At 34.6% G+C, this 22,789-nt stretch overlaps 1 protein-coding gene across 1 annotated transcript; it reads right to left on the bottom strand.

Moving 5' to 3' along the window:
* Positions 1-1,075: 1,075 nt before the first annotated feature.
* Positions 1,076-17,200, bottom strand: LOC126883662 (uncharacterized). Its single transcript, XM_050649318.1, has 2 exons — positions 16,473-17,200; positions 1,076-1,193 (listed from the first exon to the last, which is right to left on the bottom strand). Exons 1-2 carry the CDS (start codon positions 17,198-17,200, stop codon positions 1,076-1,078), a joined length of 846 nt encoding a protein of 281 aa, XP_050505275.1.
* Between the last annotated feature and the right edge of the window lie 5,589 nt (positions 17,201-22,789).

Here is a 22,789-nt window from a genome sequence, read left to right as displayed (position 1 = left end):
TGTTACCATTTCATTAAACTCTTATGCAAAAATCAGACTGGTGCTTATTACCAACTGGGCATTTTAATGAGTGAAACACGAAGAACAAGTCAAATGACAGGAATCATGTTGGTTCGTAATAACAGTCTGATTTTTGCATGAGAGTTTAATGAAAGGGTAACAAATCAATTCGATGTTCTGTCCGACAAAATACATGGGACGTTTTCGTAATCAGACGTTTCAAATTTTTAAATTGTTCCACAGTTTAAACTTCCCCTGTTCCAGTGTTCCCGTACATCAAAGTTTGTCCGACTAAACACCGTTTACCCATTAACGGCCGAGACAATAAACAAAGAGAAATTTGATAATTTATCTATTAGAATGTATTAAAAACATATTAATAATTCACATAAATTAAAACTAATTTAGAACCAAAAAATTTTTTTTCTCAAGAGAGGAAAAACAGATGGGTGCGTATACCCTTTGGCCGAATACGGGTACAATTTTTAATAAAGGAATATATTGTATCTTAAATGTAAATTCAAATTTAAGATGAAAATTTTTGAAACATTCGGGGTGTAGATGCACTCTACATTTTTTTTCTTGTGCTATTATCGGCTATTGTTATAATATGGCCAATATTGTCGAATTTAGTTTTATCTGGTAAAGCAAATTTAGATGGACTTCCATTTACTGAGTTTGACACTGATGTAGCGGTTTCTTCACTATTCTCTGCATGTCCACACTTCTTTCACATCAAAAAAGAGTGAAAAAACTTTAATAGGTGACTTGCCTCCATGTTTAGCTTTTATATGTATTTTCTAAATATCGATGAGACTGATGTTGAATTACTGCTGAGTACAAAGCAATATCTGGTTTTACCCAACTTTGGATAAATTTGTATTTATTATTTTTGCTTGGTTCTTTCTTTGGACGTTTTGATCTGTGGTTCAGAAGAATATCATAATCAGAATCGTCAGAATTCCTATTCACTTGCATTTCATATCTACCTGCAATATTCGTTTTTATTCCTTCTTCACCAACAATATTATCATCAATATCTTCTACATCGGAAATTTCATCTGTCTCTCATGGCTCATGGCACATAAACCACATCAAGGTAGTCAGCATTTTTACAATCTGAGTCGTCTTCTAGCAAAGGCGTCAACCCTTTAGTCGGTAGTGCCCTCTTCATTTCATATTTCGCGAATTTACTAAAAGAAACAACAAAATGCACAACTATACACGCATCCACATGATAATAATTTAGTTTACCTTATTTTAATTTATATGGAATGTAAAACAAACAAGAATAGGTCTGGATCCGGCGTATGAAAAAAAAGTTGATTAATAGCAAGCTGAAAATTTGTTAATAGCTTAAGGGTGTCTAGTCGAATAAACTTTGATATGTGTGAACACTGGAACAGGGGTAGTTTTAATTGTGGAACAGGTTAAAAATTTGGAACGGTCACAGCACGAAAACGGTACATTTATTTTGTCCGACAGAACAGACTTAAACTCTTTGAACAGAGATTAAACTCTCATGCAAAAATCAGACTGCTATTTATCACCAAATGGGCGTTTTAATGAGTGAAACATGTAGAATATGTCAAATGACAGGAATTATGACAGGTAATAAATAGCAGTCTGATTTTTTCATGAGAGTTTAATCTCTATTCGGAGAGTTTAAGTCTGTTCCGTCGGACAAAATAAATGTGCCGTTTTCGTGCTGTGACCGTTCCAAATTTTTAACCTGTTCCACAATTAAAACTACCCCTGTTCCAGTGTTCACACATATCAAAGTTTATTCGACTAGACACCCTTAAGCTATTAACAAATTTTCAGCTTGCTATTAATCAACTTTTTTTTCATACGCGGGATCCAGACCTAGAATAAAAAACCGCTAAACGCCGTAAAAATGAGTGGCGCATACAATATTCCAGCTACAAAAGATCTGATATGAATATTACATGGCGCGAAAATATATTTTCATTTTGATGCCAAATAAAATTCTAGTTTTATTTTAAAAGACTTTTCCATAATATTTGCTAAATTTGAAGTAAAACGCGTCACAAAAGAAACAGCACAGATAAAAACACTTCGAAAAATCAATGGTAAGACACTTCGATTGTAAGGGTATAGAGAAGTAAAGCTGCGAGAAATAGGAAGACGATCTGTCGGAAGACCACGAAAATGATGGAACGACAACTTACTGGAGGCAGATTGAAAAATACAGACAGAGTTATGTCTACACAAAAAGAAGAAGAAAAACAAGGAGGAATGGTTATTTCTTATTACGTCATAACCAAATGCCCTTATAAACTTTTTTTATGAAAATAAAAGTTATTTTAAGGAAGTTAACACTAAATTATCGATTTCGTTACACACTTTCAGCCACTACTCGTTTTTTTTTGTTCCATCTTTTTATGGATATGTACGTATTAGGCCTGGGTACCGCGTACCAAAAAAAGTTGATTAATAACAAGCTGAAAATTTGTTAATAGCTTAACGGTGTTTAGTCGGACAAACTTTGATGTATAGGAACACTGGAACAGGGGAAGTTTTAATTGTAGAACGTGATTTTAATTGTGGAACGTGTCACCTGACAAGTTTATGATTGTGAAAACTAGCAGGATGTTCTTAAGCTTATTCAATAGCAAACTTTATACAGGGTGATCAACTTCTGTAACAAAGTCCAATATATCTGTTATTATAAAATTTATGAAAAAAAGTTGTTGATAAAAGTTATAGGCACCTTTAATATACACATTTTAAAATTAGTGAGAAATATACAGGGTCCTCCATAACACGGTGCCAAACCAAAGTTATGTTTTTTTTAAAGGAATTTTATTCAAAATCTGGTTTCTCTACATTTTTCTGATTAAAAAGATATAACACTTGTCTGGGGTTATACAGAGTGTTTCAAAGTTATGAGCAGTTTTATCAAAAAATCATACTGATTTGATCGCCCTGTATGATTCTAACAGTATAATATAAACTTATTTTTTTACTGCTATTGACTGTCAATATTAAAGTAGTTTTGCAACAACGTACAATTTTTTTATCACTACACAAATTGTATATAGGGTAAGTCAAAATGCAAATAAAAGATTTTCTTCATATTTTTAAATGGAGCATCCTGTTTTTTATATTACCGTCGAAAAATTCTTTCATTATACTTGCATATCTTTTAAATATTCCCTATACCTAAAGTTATTAGTTTTCGAGATATTTTAGTTTTATTGTTGATAACTCATAGATACGTTTATTACAGTAAATTAATTACCCTTAATATTAGAAACCTCCAATGAGTTTGTTAATGGTTATTTCATTCATAGGAGATTCTGACCAATATAAAGCTACAGAAATCTGAATTAAATCGATAATTTTTGATAATCTCCCGTCGTTAAGTATATTACGTCAGATGCCCTTCGTTGCTACGAAAAAATACATTCAGTGACAATTATGACAATTAATGTTTTAAAAATTATAAAAGTGATGACTTTTAATCGTCAAATATTTATAAAAACTGTGTGTTTAATGGTACTTACATAAATAAATTACAATAAAATTTTGGTTTTGAACAGTTTTATTCATGAAATAATCGCAACAAATTGCACTCGACCTCTGAAATTAATATAGATTTTTTGCTCTCGTGACACTTTGACATAATTTCACTCGCCTTCGGCTCGTGAAATTAAAACTGTCAAAGTGTCACTCGGGAAAAATTCAATAATTTCAGAGCTCTTGTGCAATTACTACTGATTATTTCATTCATAGGAGATTCTGATCAATAGAAAGCTACAGAAATCTGAATTAAATCGATAATTTTTGATAATCTCCCGTCGTTAAGTATATTACGTCAGATGCCCTTCGTTGCTACGAAAAAATACATTCAGTGACATTAATGACAATTAATGTTTTAAAAATTATAAAAGTGATGACTTTCAATCGTCAAATATTTATAAAAACTGTGTGTTTAATGGTACTTACATAAATAAATTACAATAAAATTTTGGTTTTGAACAGTTTTATTCATGAAATAATCGCAACAAATTGCACTCGACCTCTGAAATTAATATAGAATTTTTGCTCTCGTGACACTTTGACATAATTTCACTCGCCTTCGGCTCGTGAAATTAAAACTGTCAAAGTGTCACTCGGGAAAAATTCAATAATTTCAGAGCTCTTGTGCAATTACTACTAATAATTAAAATTAGACTGCATTTCATTTTTTCTCTAAGTTTATGGTAAATTCTATACAATAACGACAATTTTATATTTACTTACAAAATGATATAAATTTTTCGCGAAGAAATGGGAACTATAAATTGCTGCAAGTTCTTGTTTAAGGTGGCTTTTAAATAATTGACACAAGAACTGTCAGATATTAGATTTCAATTATCTGTACGTTTTAATTTTTGTTATTGATTATAATTGTTTGCCAAATTGTTATAATTGTTACCTAACAATGAATTTTAGTCGTTGAGAAATGACAGACATGATATAGATTTTAGGAGAGTGTTTTAAAAATTCATTAGTTGCCACAAGAATTTATAAGGAACGGTGTCCATAGCGTCAACAACCAAATAAGAGAGCATTTGAAAACTTATTAGACAGGCTTAATCGTACTGGTTCTGTTTATGAAGAAAGGAAAAAACAAAAATCATTATTACGAATGAAAATGAATTAAATGTTTTACTGCCTGTTACAGAAAATCCTCATACAAGTATTCAAAATATTACAAGATATCAAGATATAAGTTATGGATCTATCCAAAACATACTCAAGAAAAACAACATGCACCCATATCATATACAATTGCATCAGGAACTTGTTGGGGATGATTTCGAACGAAGAGTACAATTTTGTCAATGGTCACAACAACAAATAGTTATACAGAGAGATTTTTTTGAGTTTGTTCTTTTTTTTGGACACGAAGCAACATTCCACAAAAATGGTAGTTTAAACAGACACAATTTTCATTATTATTCCACAACCAATCCGTACTGTGCACAGACACATAGTCAAACGAGATGTTCCTTAAATGTTTGGGGTGGAATCATAGGCAATTACGTTATAGGTCCTTTTTTCTTTGAGGAATCAGTAAATGGTGAGGTTTATTTAAATTTTCTAGTGAATCATTTACCTATTCTACTTGAAAATGTACCATTAAATATCCGCCAACATATGTGGTACCTTCACGACGGAGCCCCTGCTCACCACAACGCACTTGTCAACGGTGAACTCGATGAACTATTTCCTGAAAGATGAATAGGAAGAGATGGGTCAGTTCACTGGCCACCCAGATCACCAGAATTAAACGAAGTTGACTTCTTTTTTGGGGTTATATTAAAGACGTAGTATATAGGACACCTCCAACAATAGTTGACGATATGAAATAAGGATTCAAAACGCCTTTCAAAGTGCCACACAACAAATGCTTACAAACATCAGTAGGTCTTTCGAAACGTCTCCAGGCTTGTGTAGATATTATGGGAGGTCATTTTGAACACCTGTTATAACATAAGAAGTACGTTGAACATTTTTTTTTATTTAATTTAGTTTTTTAATAAATTTTAATAAACTAAAGTATTGTTATTAATAACTAAGTAATACATGTTGTTATCAACAATAAAACTAAAATATCTCGAAAACTAATAACTTTAGGTATAGGGAATATTTAAAAGATATGTAAGTATAGTGATAGAACTTTTCGATAATAATATAAAATACAGGGTGCTCCATTTAAAATTATGAAGAAAATCTTGTATTTACATTTTGACTTACCCTGTATACAATTTGTGTAGTTATAAAAAAATTGTACATTGTTGCAAAACTACTTTAATATTTACAGTCAAAAGAATTACAAAAATAAGTTTATATTACACCGTTAGAAACATACAGGGCGATCAAATCAGTATGATTTTTTAATAAAAGTGCTCGTAACTTTGAAACACTCGGTATAACCCTAGACAAGTGTTATATCTCTAGAATCAGAAAAATGTAGAGAAACCAGATTTTGAATAAAATACAGGGTGTTCCATTTAAAAAAACAAAACTTTGGTTTGGCACCGTATTATGGAGAAACCTGTATATTTCTCACTAATTTTAAAATGTGTACATTAAAGGTGTCTATAATTTTTATTAACAACTTTTTTTCATATATTGTATAATAACAGATATATTGGACTTTGTCACAGAAGTTGATCACCCTATATTATACAGGGTGAGTCATGAGGAACTGTACATACTCCTACCTCGCATAGAGGCTCCTATGGGGAATAACAAATGACCATTAAAAAGTGTCTGCTCTCATTGTTTAATAATATACAGGGCGAGTTTCGCATTTTGACAGAAATTTGTATTCGTCATAACTTTTGAACGGTCAGATCGATGTGTCTCTTTTTTGGTCAATCGTTACACTATTGCCACCTAATCAACTGATTTATTCAAACTAGAAAAAACTCAGGTCCGGCTTTAAAAAAATTAGTTCGTTTGGGTCTTAGAAAAAATTTCACCCTGTATAAGCGTTTTTGTAAACTCTAATATGAATTTTACAAATTAGACAAATAGGCAATTAAAATAACATATTTATTTTTTTCCGCACACGATTGCTTAATTTTTTATAAAAAAATCAAATTTGATTATGAATTAAAAGATTGGTAAAGTGAACAAAATTAACTTTTATTACCAAAATTAATTTTTTTTTACCAAATATTTAATTTATGTTACCACCAATCAACTGATTTATTCAAATAAGAAAAAATCAGGCCCGGATTTAAAAAATAATTTCGTTTGGGGCTTAGAAAAAATTTCACCCTGTATACGCTTTTTGAAAACTCTAATATGATTTTTACAAATTAGACAAATAGGCAATTAAAATGGCGTATTTATTTTTTCCCCACACGATTACTTAATTTTTTATAAAAAAAATCAAATTTGACTATGAATAATTAAAAGTTTGGTAAAGTGAACCATAGATATAAAAAAATAACTTTTATTACAAAAATGAATTTTTTTTGAACAAATATTTAATTTATGTTATCACCCAATCAACTGATTTATTCAAACTAGAAAAAAATCAGGCCCGGATTTAAAAAATTAGTTTATTTGGGTCTTAGAAAAAATTTCACCTTGTATACGTTTTTTGAAAACTCTAACGTGAATTTTACAAATAAGACAAATAGGCAATTAAAATGGCGCATTTATTTTTTCCCCACACGATTACTTATTTTTTTTTATTAAAAAATCAAATTTGACTATGCATAAAAAGTTTGGCAAAGTTTTTGCATAGATTTACAAAAATTAATTTACAAAAACAACGTTTTTCTTAAAATTAAAAGTTTTACAATTTTTTTTTTTTCTATAACACGTCTAGATCTAAAACTTCCCATAACACTTCTTTTGGACTCTATAGTTTAACATAGACGTGATCGAATTGATAAATTTTAAATTTTTCCACCTAATTTTTGCGATTTACAAGTTTGCAACTTTTACAAGAAGAAGACTGAAAGTCTACAACAATTTTCATAGTCTTCACAATGGTAAGAGGTATGTGCTGTAAAAATTTCAGAAAAAAAATATTAAAATGGAACAGAGTTGTAGCGAGTTAAACCGTGAGTTCATTTTTTTTTTTTCATTTTTAGGTTAAAATTCCGATTTTGACAAATTTGATTTTTTAAATAAAAAATTAAGTAATCGTGTGGAGAAAAAAATAAATATGCCATTTTAATTGCCTATTTGTCTTATTTTTAAAATTCATATTTGAGCTTTCAAAAAGCGTATACAGGGTGAAATTTTTTTCCAAGACCAAAACGAACTAATTTTTTAAATCCGGACCTGATTTTTCTCTAGTTTTAATAAATCAGTTGATTTAATGGTAACATAAATTACTTATTTGTGCAAAAAAAATTAATTATTGTAATAAAAGTTATTTTTTTTTTAATATATGGTTCACTTTACCAAACTTTTAATTCATAGTGAAATTTGATTTTTTTATAAAAAATTAAGTAATCGTGTGCGGAAAAAAAATAAATATGCCATTTTAATTGCCTATTTGTCTAATTTGTAAAATTCATATTAGAGTTTTCAAAAAGCGTATACAGGGTGAAATTTTTTCTAAGACCCAAACGAACTAATTTTTTTAAAGCCGGACCTGATTTTTTTCTAGTTTGAATAAATTAGTTGATTAGGTTGTAATAGTGTAACTTTTGGCCAAAATAAGAGACACATGGATCTGACCGTTCAAAAATTATGACGAATACAAATTTCTGTCAAAATGCGAAACTCGCCCTGTATATTATTAAACAATGGGAGCAGACACTTTTTAATGGTCATTTGTTATTCCCCATAGGAGCCTCTATACGAGGTAGGAGTATGTACAGTTCCTCATGACTCAGCCTGTATATGAAGAAACATGTTCGACAACAACGACAAATATGTTGGGCATTTTAATAAGTCCCACATGTAGAACATGTCAAATGACAGCAATTATATTGGTGGTAAATAGCAGTCTGATGTTTTGCATGAGAGTTTAATGAAAGGGTAGCAAATCAATTGGAAGTTATGTCCGACTAAATACATGGGACGTTTTTGTAGTCTGATATTCGAAACCTGTAACCTTTTTTTTTTTCTGATTCTGGCCTTGGTTAACTAGAACCTTTAGCCACGTAATTGTATAACTTATCACTAACTCAGGTGTAATGTGAAGTGTGTGTTTTGAGTAAGTGTCTTGTTACTTTGCAAAGTCGACGTCATTGTCTTTGCAAAGAGACGCTAATTGTATCCGAACGTCTGCGGTCCCTCCGGTGAGTACCGATCCCACAAGGACAGAAACTATTTACATTTATTAATTTATAATAAATGAAAAATTTCCTGACCCTGGTGAGATTCGAACTCACTACCATTCGGAACTTTCGATCCAAAGGTTAGGCGCTCTTACCACTGAGCCACAGAGGGGTCAACTGTAGTCAACCTGTAACCTGTTCCACAATTAAAACTTCCCTTTTCCAATGTTCCCATACGTCAAAGTTTGTCCGACTAGATACCGTTAAGCTATTAACATATTTTCAGCTTGCTATTAATAAACTTTTTTTGGTACGCGGGATCCAGGCCTATAGAATTTTGATTCAAATATGAAATATGATGCTGGTTCACGTCCCATTTATCCCATGATTAAGCATATAATTCCCTGAATTGCTCTTGTATCGTACGGCCAACTGAACAGGATTATTCCAACTCTACTAAGAGCCCCGCAGTGTGATTTCGATTTCACCGCAATTCTAACTGCCGTGATCCATTAGCGTTACCATACTTCACGCAATAGCATCGATTGGTCGGTGTCTAATCGACCTAATTTTGTATATAGTCGGCTCGTAATAAAATAAAATATACGTCAGCTGGAAAGAGGAGAGTAATGGAGAAGTTGCAGGGAAAGAAACAATTCACGAAGAAACATAAATATGATAATGGAAAAAGAATTTGCAACTTAGCTTCAGCGACAAACACATACATCGCCAATACAAAATTCTGACCTAAAAGGCAATATAACAGAATAGCAGAAAGGCAATATTTCAAAAAAATGGCTAAGAATATCACAAGATGTCAGACCATACAGGGTAGCAAACCTGAGGCTATAGTTGGGCTTTAATTTAAGTATTTTATAAATGCTAGAATATTCCACAGGGTGATGCGAACTTTGAGAAAAAAACATAGTTTGATTGGTACACCTGGTATACAATGAAAATTTACCTGTTTAGCAACAATATTATTACAGCGAGATTTTTAAAGAATCAGGCTATAACATGTTCAAAAAATCTCTTAAATCGGCCAGCAGGTTTAGGAAATATGATATATCAAAAAGGACCAAATTTTTAAGTGGGCCAAATTTTAAATTATTCACAATATTGTATTTATAGACAAGGCGGAAACGGCGGGTTCGTTGGGAAAAATATTCCCATGATATATTTTTGCATAATCACATTCGTGAGACATCCCAGAATAAGGATCAAGAAGTCGCCCACGTGAAAAGTGGGCCAATTTTTTTTAACAATTTTTTTTTAATCAAATTACAAAAATCAATATTTTTGGCCCGGACTATTTTTTTTATCGTTTTTGGACCATTCTGGACAAAAAGATTCTCTTATAATTTTTCTCTAAAGTTGATCTTTTTCGAGTTATAAGCAATTTAAAATTTGAAAAACGCGAAAATGGCCATTTTTAAGACTTAATAACTCGGTTAAAAATTATTATTATAAAAGTCAGAAAGTGACTAAATCAAAGTTTAAAGTCGCCGCTACATGATCCTGAAGAAATCTGTGTCATTCATTTACTACTAAGCTGTTATTTTTAATTAATAAAATAGAGCGGTTAGATCATATTGACGCCGCTGTAAATGTGAGTGCGAGTAAGATGCACAATAGGACTGCTGGAATGGCTTCTCTCTCGCACTCAGAATTTACAGCGGCCGCACACGTGCATGGCGCGTATTATTATTACTTAAAAATAACAGCTTAGTAATACAATATTGACAAAAATTTCTTCAGGATCTTGTAGGGGTGGCTTTAAACTTTGATTTAGTCATATATTGACTTTCATAATAATAACTTTTAACCGAGTTATTAAGCCTTGAAAATCGCCATTTTTCGTTTTTTTCAATTCTAAATTGCTTACAAGTCGAAAACGATCAACTTTAGAGAAAAATTATAAGAGACCTTTTTTGTCCAGAATGGTCCAAAAAATTAAAGAAAAAATTGTTGGGGCCAAAAATATTGATTCTTGCAATTTGATTAAAAAAATTTGTTAAAAAAAAATTGGCCCACTTTTCACGTGGGCGACTTCTTGAACCTTATTCTGGGATATCTCACGAATGTGATTATGCAAAAAAATCTCATGGGAATATTTTTCCCTTCGAACCCGCCGTTTTCGCCTTGTCTATTACAATAATTTAAAAAACACACTAACTAAAACATACTTATACTAAAAACATACAGTATCTGATTTGTACAATTTATTTTTGAGGTTTTTACTAGGCGACATTCAAACCACGACTAACTTTACAAACAAAGTTCTCGTATTTATATCGTATTTCCAATTAGCTAGTCTCCTCATTGTTTTTCCAGAACATATCGAATAAAATAGGAGGGTGTCGAATACCAGACAACAAGTAGACAGTTGTCTACTTTTGGTCTGATACTCAGGAAAATGAGATTAAAAGAATTAAAATACTTACATAGAAGTAAAACCTTCGATTTTTATAATGGTACAACATTTATTAAAACTTTAAAAAGTCATCCGAATGGATTAAAAGGCATTACAACGTTTTCGATCTAATCAGATCATCATCAGTGAAATTCTGTGTAGTAATTGAAAGTAGCCCACTAGTTGTAATTAGGACTTCAATATTACATGATTTTTAGATACATACATTATAATAGATTGCCTCTTATACCCATGGTTGTCGAGGTTTCTTCCTTTATATGCTACTCTCTGTAAATTTACGCTACTTCTTTTTATCTGCTGCTAAAACTTTTGCTTCTTGCCACGATGTTCCTCTTTTCATAAGTATTTAGTTTACACTAGTGTTCCAGGTTTTGGAACTGCCCACTGCTTTGGCCTCCCATGACATTTTCACTTGTCTGTCACCACTCATCCTTTTCATGTATCCAGCCCATGTTAACTTCTTTTCTTCAACTTTTTCGTTCAGCGATTTTATCTGTAGTTCATGTCTTAGAACTTCGTTTCTTCTTTTGTCTAACCTTCTTGCTCCCACCTGTCGTGTTGGGTCCTTAAGAGACGGAAAGGGAGCCAACTATCGGAACTTAGGAAAACACTGACTCTAAACTATACTTCTATTTAAAGTTTACAACATCCATAAACGTAAGGTTAAGAAGATGTTATTTCGCGGGGTAGTCGTTCAGACACCCATCTCGCACGACTGCTACTACTATAATAGTAATTTTGATAATCCTCTATTTTACCCCTCTTCGGGCTTTTTATATCTTTCTTTATTTTGGACTTTGAAAGTAAACGGTACGTGAGTATCTTTACTTACTTGCGAGGTTACTTATACAAACTCTATCAATCAACCTTCGCTTTGTTTTTGATTATAGAAACAACACCTTCTGTAACGACCTAATTATGCCTAAATTATATACATACACCACTTATCTTAAGTATCTCATTTCTGTAGCTTGTAATCTTTTTTTTCTTTTTCACTTATTTCAGTACCCAGTTTTCTGCCCCTTATATTGTAATTGGCATATATACGGTTTTATAGACTGTCATCTTGGTTTTACTCGATAGTTGTTACGTTGGGATGTCCACGAGTTACTTTACGCAAAGATCCCTAGGTTCGAAATGAAATTATAGAAAATAACTTTCGATTACAGAAAATTACCCCTATTAAAAATATGCAAGTGTAGCTTAAAACAAAGTTTTTATTTGGATGGTATTCGAAGAATCTTACAAACTCAACAAACTTTAAAAAATATATACAATATCTACACATACCTTAAAACTGCAATACATTCTTATCAAACGTATCAATCTCAAGTGGAATAGTAAGCCCAACATTCCTTCACCTTAAAATAACGAAAAACAAACCATATGGCCCGCCGTATGTATAAAGCAGAAATCTCTTTTAAACACGGACACTGCCATATAATGACTCGACATTCTCCCACCTTGGGGAATTTGACAAAATTTCTCAAAAAATACAGAGAGTCACGAAAAATTACAACAAAATATCAAATTAAGTGAAAAGTAAAATATCAAAAAAACAAACAGAGGCATGAAAAATCAAGTCAAGAAAATGTCACTTAAATCTTACAGGAGTTTTAACTATCCGGCCACTTCGCGTACATCTTTCATTTAAATCGAGTGCTCTGCTTTTTGTCACTCCCGCACTTATTTCACTTGATTCTTCCTCAGCCTGGAGCTGACAACCGTTTTCTTGAGGCACTGTCCCTGAAGTCGCATTCCGTAGGGTAATACCCTGGATATTCTCGCCAGCAGTCACTGCCTCCACGACTTCCACTGGGTAAAGCCTTTGCAATGGTCTCAGAAGTTGGCCTTGTGCCGTCGCAAGACGAACTAATCGCACCTGATTATCTCTACCTGGTAAAAGTTCAATAACTTTTCCTAAAGGCCACTGAAGACGCTTGATGTTGTCGTTGCCTACTAAAACGACATCCCCGATGGACACTTTAGACACTTTCGTCTTCTTCGTTCCCGCTTTGAGTAGAGCCAGATATTCAGCACGAAATCTTTTTCGCAAATGATTTCTCAACTCTTGCAAACGGCGTATTTTGCGTGTTAGAGAATTCTGCTCTAGCAAATCACAATCCGGCAACTAGTAACTGACTTTCTCACGTAAAAACATACCTGGCGTCAACGCGGCTAACTCTGTAGGATCATCCGAAATATACGTCAATGGCCGCGAGTTGACTATACTCTCACAATCACACAACAATGTTAATATGACAAAGTCTTCATAATTGAGAGACGCTCGACCCAAAACTTTTCGCAAAAGTCCTTTCACAACACCTATTAATCGCTCCCAAAATCCACCCCACCATGCAGCTGTAGGGGGGTTGAAACGCCACTTAATAGTTCCAGTCCAATTGCTTGAGCGCGTTCTCAAGTCATAGCCCTTAAAACATCTTGAGAAGCCCTGAGACAGCCACAGCCAAGTCACCATTGGGAGTATGTCATTGGGAACAAGCATTTGAAGTGTTCCAGCTCAATTTTCATCTGGACACTTGGGCCTACAGGAGGCATGATTTGGCACCATCCTAGTGCTCATTTTCAAGGATGCAGCAGCAACCTTTAGGAGTCGTTTGGGTTTGTTTTGGGAACATTTAGTGTTGTGCTTTGAGTAACTATTGGTTTTATATTTTAGACATTACTTTTTCAGATTTAGATTACCTTTGTTTTTTTATATGACATATTTGTATACTATTGTATTAGGTTTCCAAACTTACTTACGATCTATGGTAAGTTACTTGTGTGCACAATGTAATCAGGCCTAGAAAATTAGGGTTTTATATTTTATTATTGGTTTGATATTTATTTTGTAATATTACTTGCTTGTTTCCCAAATATTTTATTATTTATTCGCTTGATTCCATTTGTTCGGATAATTTAGGTCATCGTTCGGTATTTATTTATTAATTCAATCTGCTTAATTCATTATTGTATTTTCTCTTCGTCAGGCTTGTGCCTATTTATTTATATATTTTCAATATTTTTCGGGTTTTAATATAGTTGTATGTAGCAAGCGTACTATAACCATTTGGTAAAGAGGACTCATGTGAGTTGTACCCTATATGTAAGTAAGAGGTACTTATGTAAATTTTGTAACAGGTAACATTATTGTTGTTATCTTAGATATAACTTTTTTCATGTATAACTTTTGTATAACTTTTGTCATGTTAGAGTCACAGTATATGCTTTGTCTAACTCAGAGATTGTTAAAAATCTAGTAGTTATTTTTAATAAATGTTTATTTATTTTTCATATCAGTTATTCTTATTTCCTTTATATTTACATTTACCTATATATTTAATATATTTAATAATTGACAGGAGTGTAAGAAACCTGGGAGAGTGATCGAAGATCATTTTCTTGGCGCCCATGATTAGTTAGTTTTATTTAATTGGTTCTTCTTTAACACTTATTCATTTTTATACATTTTCAGAATATTATTCTTATCTTATTATTTCACCTTTTAGTCATCAGCATCTACTCTGAGCTACTGTTCTTCGACAGGCATGCAAACGAGCCGTATCCATCCTTGAGTGTCAAGTTGTTCTCTTGCATCTCTTGCTAGCCCAACTCTATTCAGTTTGCCTCCTCCTCTTCACTTCTACATCCTTCCACTTTCCTCCACTAATACTACCGGAAAGTAGTATTTTTCCTACTGCGGCTTCTCAACGTAGAAACCACTTCACTCTCTTCTTTACATCCCATCTATTTTCATTTTTGTCCCACTAGTTACTAGTTTTTTCCTTACTTCTGTTGGAGTTTATCACTCTCTTTACTTTCACTCCAACAGAAGTTTTTCTTATTTTGTTTCAGTTTGTACTTCGAATGATTTCCCATCTTGCCTCTTGCACACACCACATTATCTTAAAATGGACCGCACAATCCGTCTACCCCCTAAAGTCCAATATTTTTCGCTGAGCAAACTAAGCAGTCCCTGTGTACTAACATGACAAGAGTTTTTGTGTAAGCTCAAAATCAACTTGCGCACTATAAAATGTTCACCCGGAAGTAAGATAGGCAGACAAAAATATTCCGTGTCAATTCTCTCGGTAACGCGAGTTTTTAAACGTATACGTCCTAATTCATCGACAAACGTGTTTAACGAGGAAATTCGTTTCGTATCTAAACCAAACGCTTCGTTCTGCACTAGCTTCAACACAAACATTTCGGCTTTGTCAATTTGCTCCGCCACCAATTCGCCTGTAAGTTTTCCATTTGAATTTCTTGTATTGTAACAAAATCGTAGCGCCCAAGCCATCATTCTTAAAAGTTTTCTGTACTGATAAAAGTAACGCAGATGCCAATCGTCGGACGCCATATTCAATAGTGACGAAATGGCTTTTTTCTTTTTTTCAGTGCCGACTTCTTCTTCATCAACCTCTACTTTTTGTTGGGGCCAATCATTTTCGTTTCTGTACAACCATTTCAGGCCCTCCCACCATCGAGATTCGAACAATTGCCGAACACCACAGCCTCTTTATGGAAGATCGGCAGGGTTGAGAGAACCAGGCACATATTTCCAACACTCAGCATTGGCTAAATTTCTAATCTCCTGAACTCTATTAAAAACAAAAACAGACCAGTCATCCTTACGTTGAATCCAAGAAAGAACAGTAGTGGAATCACTCCAAAAATAAGACTCAAGATGCTGAGAAAATTGTCTTTTGACTGACTGATAAAGTTTAGTACCAATAGTGGCTGCCAACAGTTCCAATCTAGGTATAGAAATCTTCTTTAAAGGAGCCACACGACTCTTAGCTGCTACAAGAAAAATCGAAACACCATCATTCCAAAGAACTCTCAAAAACACTACGGCCGCATAAGCTTTCTTACTTGCATCTGAAAAGGTGTGCAAACTCCAATGGTCAGCTTCAATGGGCCCAGCCTGAATCCAACGTGGAATCTCAATACTCGACAGTTCAGGAAGATGAGTAACCCATTGACAAAATTCTTCAGCCATGTCATTCTCGACTGGTGCATCCCATCCCAGGCGTTTTTCCCAAAGTTTCTGCAGCAACAGTTTAGGGAACAGAGATACTGGACAGGTAAAACCAATAGGGTCAAATATACTCTGAGCTATAGAAAGCATCAGTCTCTTAGTTATGGGTTCTTTTCCGACCATTCTCTGAAAAATTTCACCATTGATTTTTAGGATGTCTCTTGAGGAGTTGCAGAGAAGACCAAGAACAGGGACAACTGTTTTTGTACTACCAGAAGCCTCCCACCCTCTCAAATCCATCTTAGCTTCCTCTATGATGGCAGTTGTTTCTGATACGAACTTTCTCAACTCATTCTCATCGGTAACACTAGTCACACAATTATCTACGTAGAACCCATTCATAAGCCTTTCAATTGTATTTTTAGAGTAAGGCATATCATTATATTTCTCCAGCGCCTTTATTAAATGAAATTCTATAGTAGCACCCAGAAGAAATGGACTACAGTTGACTCCAAAAACAACCCTCTTATGTCGAAATACAAATTCCTTTCCTCCATTGTTTACCCATAGAAACCTCAAAAAATCTCTGTCCTTCGAATTTACAGAAATTTGAATAAAAGCCTTTCGAATATCCGACACAACACCTATTTTTTGTTGTCTGAATCGTAATAACACAGAAGGAATAAGTTCAATAAGATTAGGCCCTACCTCTAAACACTGGTTCAAAGAAGGACGACCCTGTTCATGAGATGATGCATCAAAGACTCTCCTAATTTTCGTGGTTTCGCTACTATTCTTAATAACGAGCATGTGAGGCAAATAGTGCACACAATTATTCTCTTCGGGATTATTTACTATTTCGATCACACCCTCATTCAACCACTCATTGAATATTAAACTATACGATTCAAACAAATTGGACTTTTTCAACTTATTTAAAGTAGTCTCTAACCTTCTTCTAGCGATAACTAAATTATCTGAAATTAAAGGATGCTTCTTCAACCAAGGTAGCATAACCTCATACCTACCTTCGTTGTCACATCGGATAGTCTCATAGAAAAAATTCTTAGCCTCCTTGGCCTATCGTGTCAATTTTTCTACAGGATCGGTTATCCCAATAATATTAAACTCCCAGAGTTTCGCTACAGAAGAACTATCAAAAAACAATGAAATCGACATCATAGATGTGCTGAAATTAGAAGCAACTGCCGGCACCTTGCCCATAAGAGTCCAGCCTAACAAAGTTTCAACTGCTACAAGACCACACTGTAACTGATTTCAGCCCTGTATACAATTTGCCTACATCAGCTCCAAACAAAATCTCATTTGGTGCTATATGTCCGACATCGCTGAGTGAAATATTCATGTCACTAAGTTCCTCAACCCTAGGGCCGTGATAAACAGGAGAGACATCTGCACAACTTTTTGGTTGATCTAGGGCATCAAATGAACATGAGTAAGCTCCTTCACTAGCAGTTACCTTGTGTAATTTATGTCGTTGTTCAGAAGTACTTTTACCGCCAAATAACGTATGTACGATATTTTCCGTTCCTTTAGCAGAAAACCCCATTGATTGTGTGGTACGCTGTAAAATATATGTTCTCTGCGATCCAGTGTCAATAAGTGCCCTTACTTGTTTAGTACCATGTACACTTCTTATGTTTACTTGCAGAGTTTGTAAAAAAACCTGTGTATTATTCAAATTCGAGAGCGTCTGATCCTCAGTCCTATTTTCTTCCGAGCGGCTAATACTAGAGGTCGATGTATCAATTTTGTTAATAGGTAAATCAGGACACATCAAAACAACATGGGATTTACAACACAAATACAATTCAAACGTCCTCTACATTTCTTCGAAGAATGTCCTACTTTCAAACATCGAAACAGGCTTTCTTTTCTGGCAATGTTCGTCGTTTCTGTTCCATAGAAAATTTTTGTGCTTTAAAACAATTGGTACTGTTATGCTGTCCTTCACAAAAAATACACATACCAACGTCATAATGTATCAACCCAGCAGCGGTCGCTGATGGCTGATCAGTTCCTTGCTTTGGTAATTTTATATTCTTCTTTTCAACCAGGTTATTGGATTTATATTTATTTTCAGTCGATAAACCAAAACCTTCCGTTGCTAAATTAATTTTTGTTCATTTTGAACTTCATTTTGTAGAAAACTCATTAGCCCACTTAATCTTATCTCCAAAGTTGTAACTTCTGCAGATTCTTTGACATTGTGCATGGATACGGAACCAGCAGGCCTTAAAAACTGTGAAGATCTATGCCATAGTCTGATCATATCCTCCGGTAAACATGACTCAATAAGGGGATATAATATTGCCGCATATTTGTCAGCAGTTATGCTTAACCCGGGAGTAGTCGCGCTCACTTCTGTAACGTCGATAGTCGCGTGTGAGATTCTATCTCAAAATACGAATTTAAAACAAATTGTTATTTTGTACTATTTTCATCTACTTTTTATATTGAAAATATATATTTCTAACAATTTTATTTAAAAAACCTGTTTTAACGGCCACCGGCCAACATCGGCCACCTTTCCTAACGGCCAGTTTAAAAATTTCCCAAACCAATTATATGTAGACTACAAAAACTGGCAATACCGTCCACCTTTCTGTATTGGCCAATAGTCCTCTCATTTTTAGTGGCCGTTACTGACAGGTTTTACTGTATTACGAAAAAGGATGAAATGTGAGATTCTATCTAACGGCGCGACTACTCGCGGGTTAAAGCTAATTGGCACTCCCCAAAGCCATAAATTCCACAAAAAGAAGAAAAAACTCCTACGCATTACTACACCCTTCCTCGAGCCACTTACGAAATTTTTTCAAAATTGCAAAATTTTTCGTCAAGTTATCGCGAAAAAGGATAAAAATTGACATTCTATCTCACCGCGCGACTACTCGCGGATTAAGGTCTCAAGTGAACGAAGTTGACTCTCTATCATATCATATAATGCAGACACATTACAAGAACTACTAGAAACTCGACTCAAAATTAACTTTAGGAGCTCCCGAATATATACTTCAATCTGGAGATCCTCTCTGCCAAACCTAGACTTCAAACTCTTTATAATAATTTTTGAGTAATTATCGGCTACTGCAGAAAAACTCTCCACTAAACGTCTGGCCTTACTACCGTCTACAGTGGCTTGTCTCAAATAAGCTATTTTGTCGTTTAAATCAATTGATGGATCATCATGCACTACTTTGAACTGCGACCAAAATGGAAGCCAATCTATCAAGTCTCCAGAATATTTATTGAATTCGATTAGAGGTAATTTAAAACTGCGCTTACCTTTTACATTTTATGACTCTGAACTTACTAAACTGGGTGTGGAGTCTCACTGTGGACAGCCTACTCTGTCAATTGACCAGGGAAGGCATACCATGTCAAGGATATTCCGACGACATGGTCATCCTTGCAAAAGGAAAGTACGAAAATATCCTCTGCGACATAGTTCAAAGAGGACTGAATATTGCAAACCAATGGTGTGACTCGTTGGGACTTAACATCAACCCCACTAAAACCACACTAGTAGCCTTTACAAGGAAAAAGAACCCGAATTTAAAAACCATAAAAATAGGGGAGGATATCGTCGAATGGAAAACAGAGGTCAAATATCTAGGGCTGATCCTAGATAGCAAGTTACTCTGGAATAAACACGAAGAGGAAGTAATACACAAAGCCACCAAGGCCCTCATGGTGTGTAAGAACATTGCAGGGAAAAACTGGGGATGTAACCCACGTATTCTGCAATGGATGTACAGACCAATAGTGAGACCACTAATCACTTATGGGGCAGTAGCTTGGGGCACAAGAGCTAATCTGAATACGACAAAGAAAAAGCTTTCGAAGATTCAGAGACTAGCCTGTGCATGTATCACTGGAGCAATGGGAACCTGCCCCACAGCTGCAATGGAGGTGATTTTAAACTTGACCCCACTGCACATTCAGTTAGAAAATGTAAGGAAGAAAACAATATACAGGATGATCAGAGAAGGAATCATCAGAGAAAAACCTCGATCACTTCAATTTGATCAAACTTGGGAAATGCCCCAAGATGATATGCCGAAGAAATTCAACTTTGTGAGAAAATTCATCACTAAGCTGAGCAATAAATCTGAATGGGACGAAGATACCATACAGAACTTGAACCCAAATGCCATAAAGTGGTATACGGATGGCTCCAAACTGGAAGAGGGAACTGGAATAGGAGTCTTTGGACCGAGAGCCAAACACTCAGAAAGCTTGGGCACATACCCAAGCATCTTTCAAGCAGAAATCCGTGCCATCGAAAGATGTGTGGAATTTAACATTGGAAGAAACTATCGCAGACAAGAGATTGTAATCATGTCGGATAGTCAAGCAGCCATCAAAGCACTGAGCTCACATATAATCAGTTCTAAGATGGTTTGGGAGTGCCTAGGAAAGCTAAATGAACTAGGCCAGAAGAACCTTGTCACCCTCCTATGGGTCCCAGGACACATAGGAATTGGAGGGAACGAAACAGCAGATCAGCTGGCGAAAAAAGGAGCCGAAACCCCATATCTGGGACCAGAACCATCATGTGGGATCAGCAGTAGCGCAATCTTAGGAGAACTAAGAGGAGAATTGGAGAGGGAAAAGTCCAAGTACTGGAATCAGTTGGAAGGATTGAGACAAGCCAAGACAATTCTGGGAAATTATAACCAGAATAGATCTCTTAGCTTTCTCAACCTCAGTAAAAAGAAGATCCGGATTTTGACGGGAATAATGACCGGGCATTGCCGGTTAAGAAGTCACATGAAGAAGCTAGGATTGGTAGATGAAGCAAAATGCAGATTCTGTGAGGAAGAGGACGAAACCTCAATACACATACTCTCAGAATGTCCTGCATTGCAGAACTCCAGGGCCAGATACCTAGGGGCACATGAAATAGAAGAGGAGAACCTGCCTGAATTGAAGCCCGACGATGTCCTAATCTTTCTTAGGAAAATAGGACTGGAAGAGCTGCTATAGGTCTGAGAAAACATCAGACTCATGGCAAGCAAGGGGGACACAATAGATCCTACGGGTCGCAGTGTACCTATCACCCCTATCTACATACATACATACATACTAAACTGGGTCCGTTATCACATTTGTACTTAAGTTCACAGTAGCGTGTGCTGTATCTATCCTTTGCCTCCATCTCACTGATTAATTCTGCTTCGGAAGCCTTTTCGACCATAGCTTCAAATACCACACTTTCCACGACACAAAGCTCATTGTACTTAACTTGTAAAAGTTCCCACTGTACACTAATTTGTTGCCAGGGTCGAGTGTCCACCGTTTCAGATAACAAATTGTCCAAAACATTAGCAGCTATCGTAAAAGTAGTACGAAGCACTGTTCGGCGTTTTGTTTCTGATTCTAATGCCATATTTTCTCGCTTAAAAAGGTAAAAAGTTTACACTAAAATAAGCGGAAACAACTAACTTTTAAGCACACCCGTATAAAAGTCCTTATCACGGTCGCCAAATTACGTTACGTTGGGATGTCCACGAGTTCCTTTACGCAAAGATCCCTAGGTTCGAAATTAAATTATAGAAAATAACTTTCGATTACAGAAAATTACCCCTATTAAAAATACGCAAGTGTAGCTTAAAACAAAGTTTTTATTTGGATGTTATCCGAAGAATGTTACAAACTCGACTAACTTTAAAAAACATATACAATATCTACACATTCCTTAAAACTGCGATAAATTCTTATCAAAGATTTCAATCTCAAGTGGGCTAGTAAGCCCAACATTCCTTCACCTTAAAACAACGAAAAACAAACCATATGGCCCGCCGTATGTATTGTATAAAGCAGAAATCTCTTTTAAATACGGACACTGCCATATAACGACTCGACAATAGTTCCTTTTTGTTTACGAAATTTTTATACAGTGAATAATAAGTTCTCGTTGCCAATTTTATTCTGTTTCCAATTTCATCTTCTTGTGTACATTTGTTGTTTTTAACATTATTCCCAAATATTTACTTAAAGAGCTCTACTTGCTCAATTTTTTGCCCTTCGATTTCAATACATATTTACATTTCCTTCTTTGTTGGCTATTTCCATTACTTTCATTTTCTCCATATCTCCATATTTAGTATTAAGTTGTAGCTTTTTAGTTCCTCTACCCAAATTCTTATTATTATCTGCAAGAGCTTTTTCAGTTCTTGCAACTAAAACAATTTCATCACTAAATACACAGGCTTCAATTTTAATTTATTGCAGATTTCTAAACCCAATAGCCCATTTTTAGTTTTTTGCAGCAGTTCTTAATCACTTCATCCATAACAGAAATAAATAGCAGGTTGCTCAGCACTCCACCTTATCTAACCCCGTCGTTATTAGAAAATTCTTCTGAGATTAGGTTACTTGTCTTGACCTGGTTTTTTGTGTTGACATACAAACTCCTTATTGCACTTACGAGTTCTTCATCTACTTTCTTGTTTATCAGGCTTTGCCACATTCCTTCTCTATTGACCATGTCAAACGCTTTTTTCATATCTAAGAACGCCAGGTAGGTACAGTGTATCGTTTTTAAGAGTGTTTTTTCAGTGACTTGCTGTAGAG

Source organism: Diabrotica virgifera, chromosome 4 (genome assembly GCF_917563875.1).
Source record: "Diabrotica virgifera virgifera chromosome 4, PGI_DIABVI_V3a".
NCBI lineage: Eukaryota > Metazoa > Arthropoda > Insecta > Coleoptera > Chrysomelidae > Diabrotica > Diabrotica virgifera.
This window is presented reverse-complemented; position numbering and strand designations above follow the sequence as displayed.

Coding starts and splice junctions, on each gene's coding strand:
- LOC126883662 (XM_050649318.1), bottom strand. CDS start 17,200: ATGCTACCTTGGTTGAAGAAGCATCCTTTAATTTCAGATAATTTAGTT. Junction 1,194..16,472: donor GCTAAGATGGATTTGAGAGG/GTGGGAGGCTTC, acceptor TGTTTCTTTTAG/TAAATTCGCGAAATATGAAA.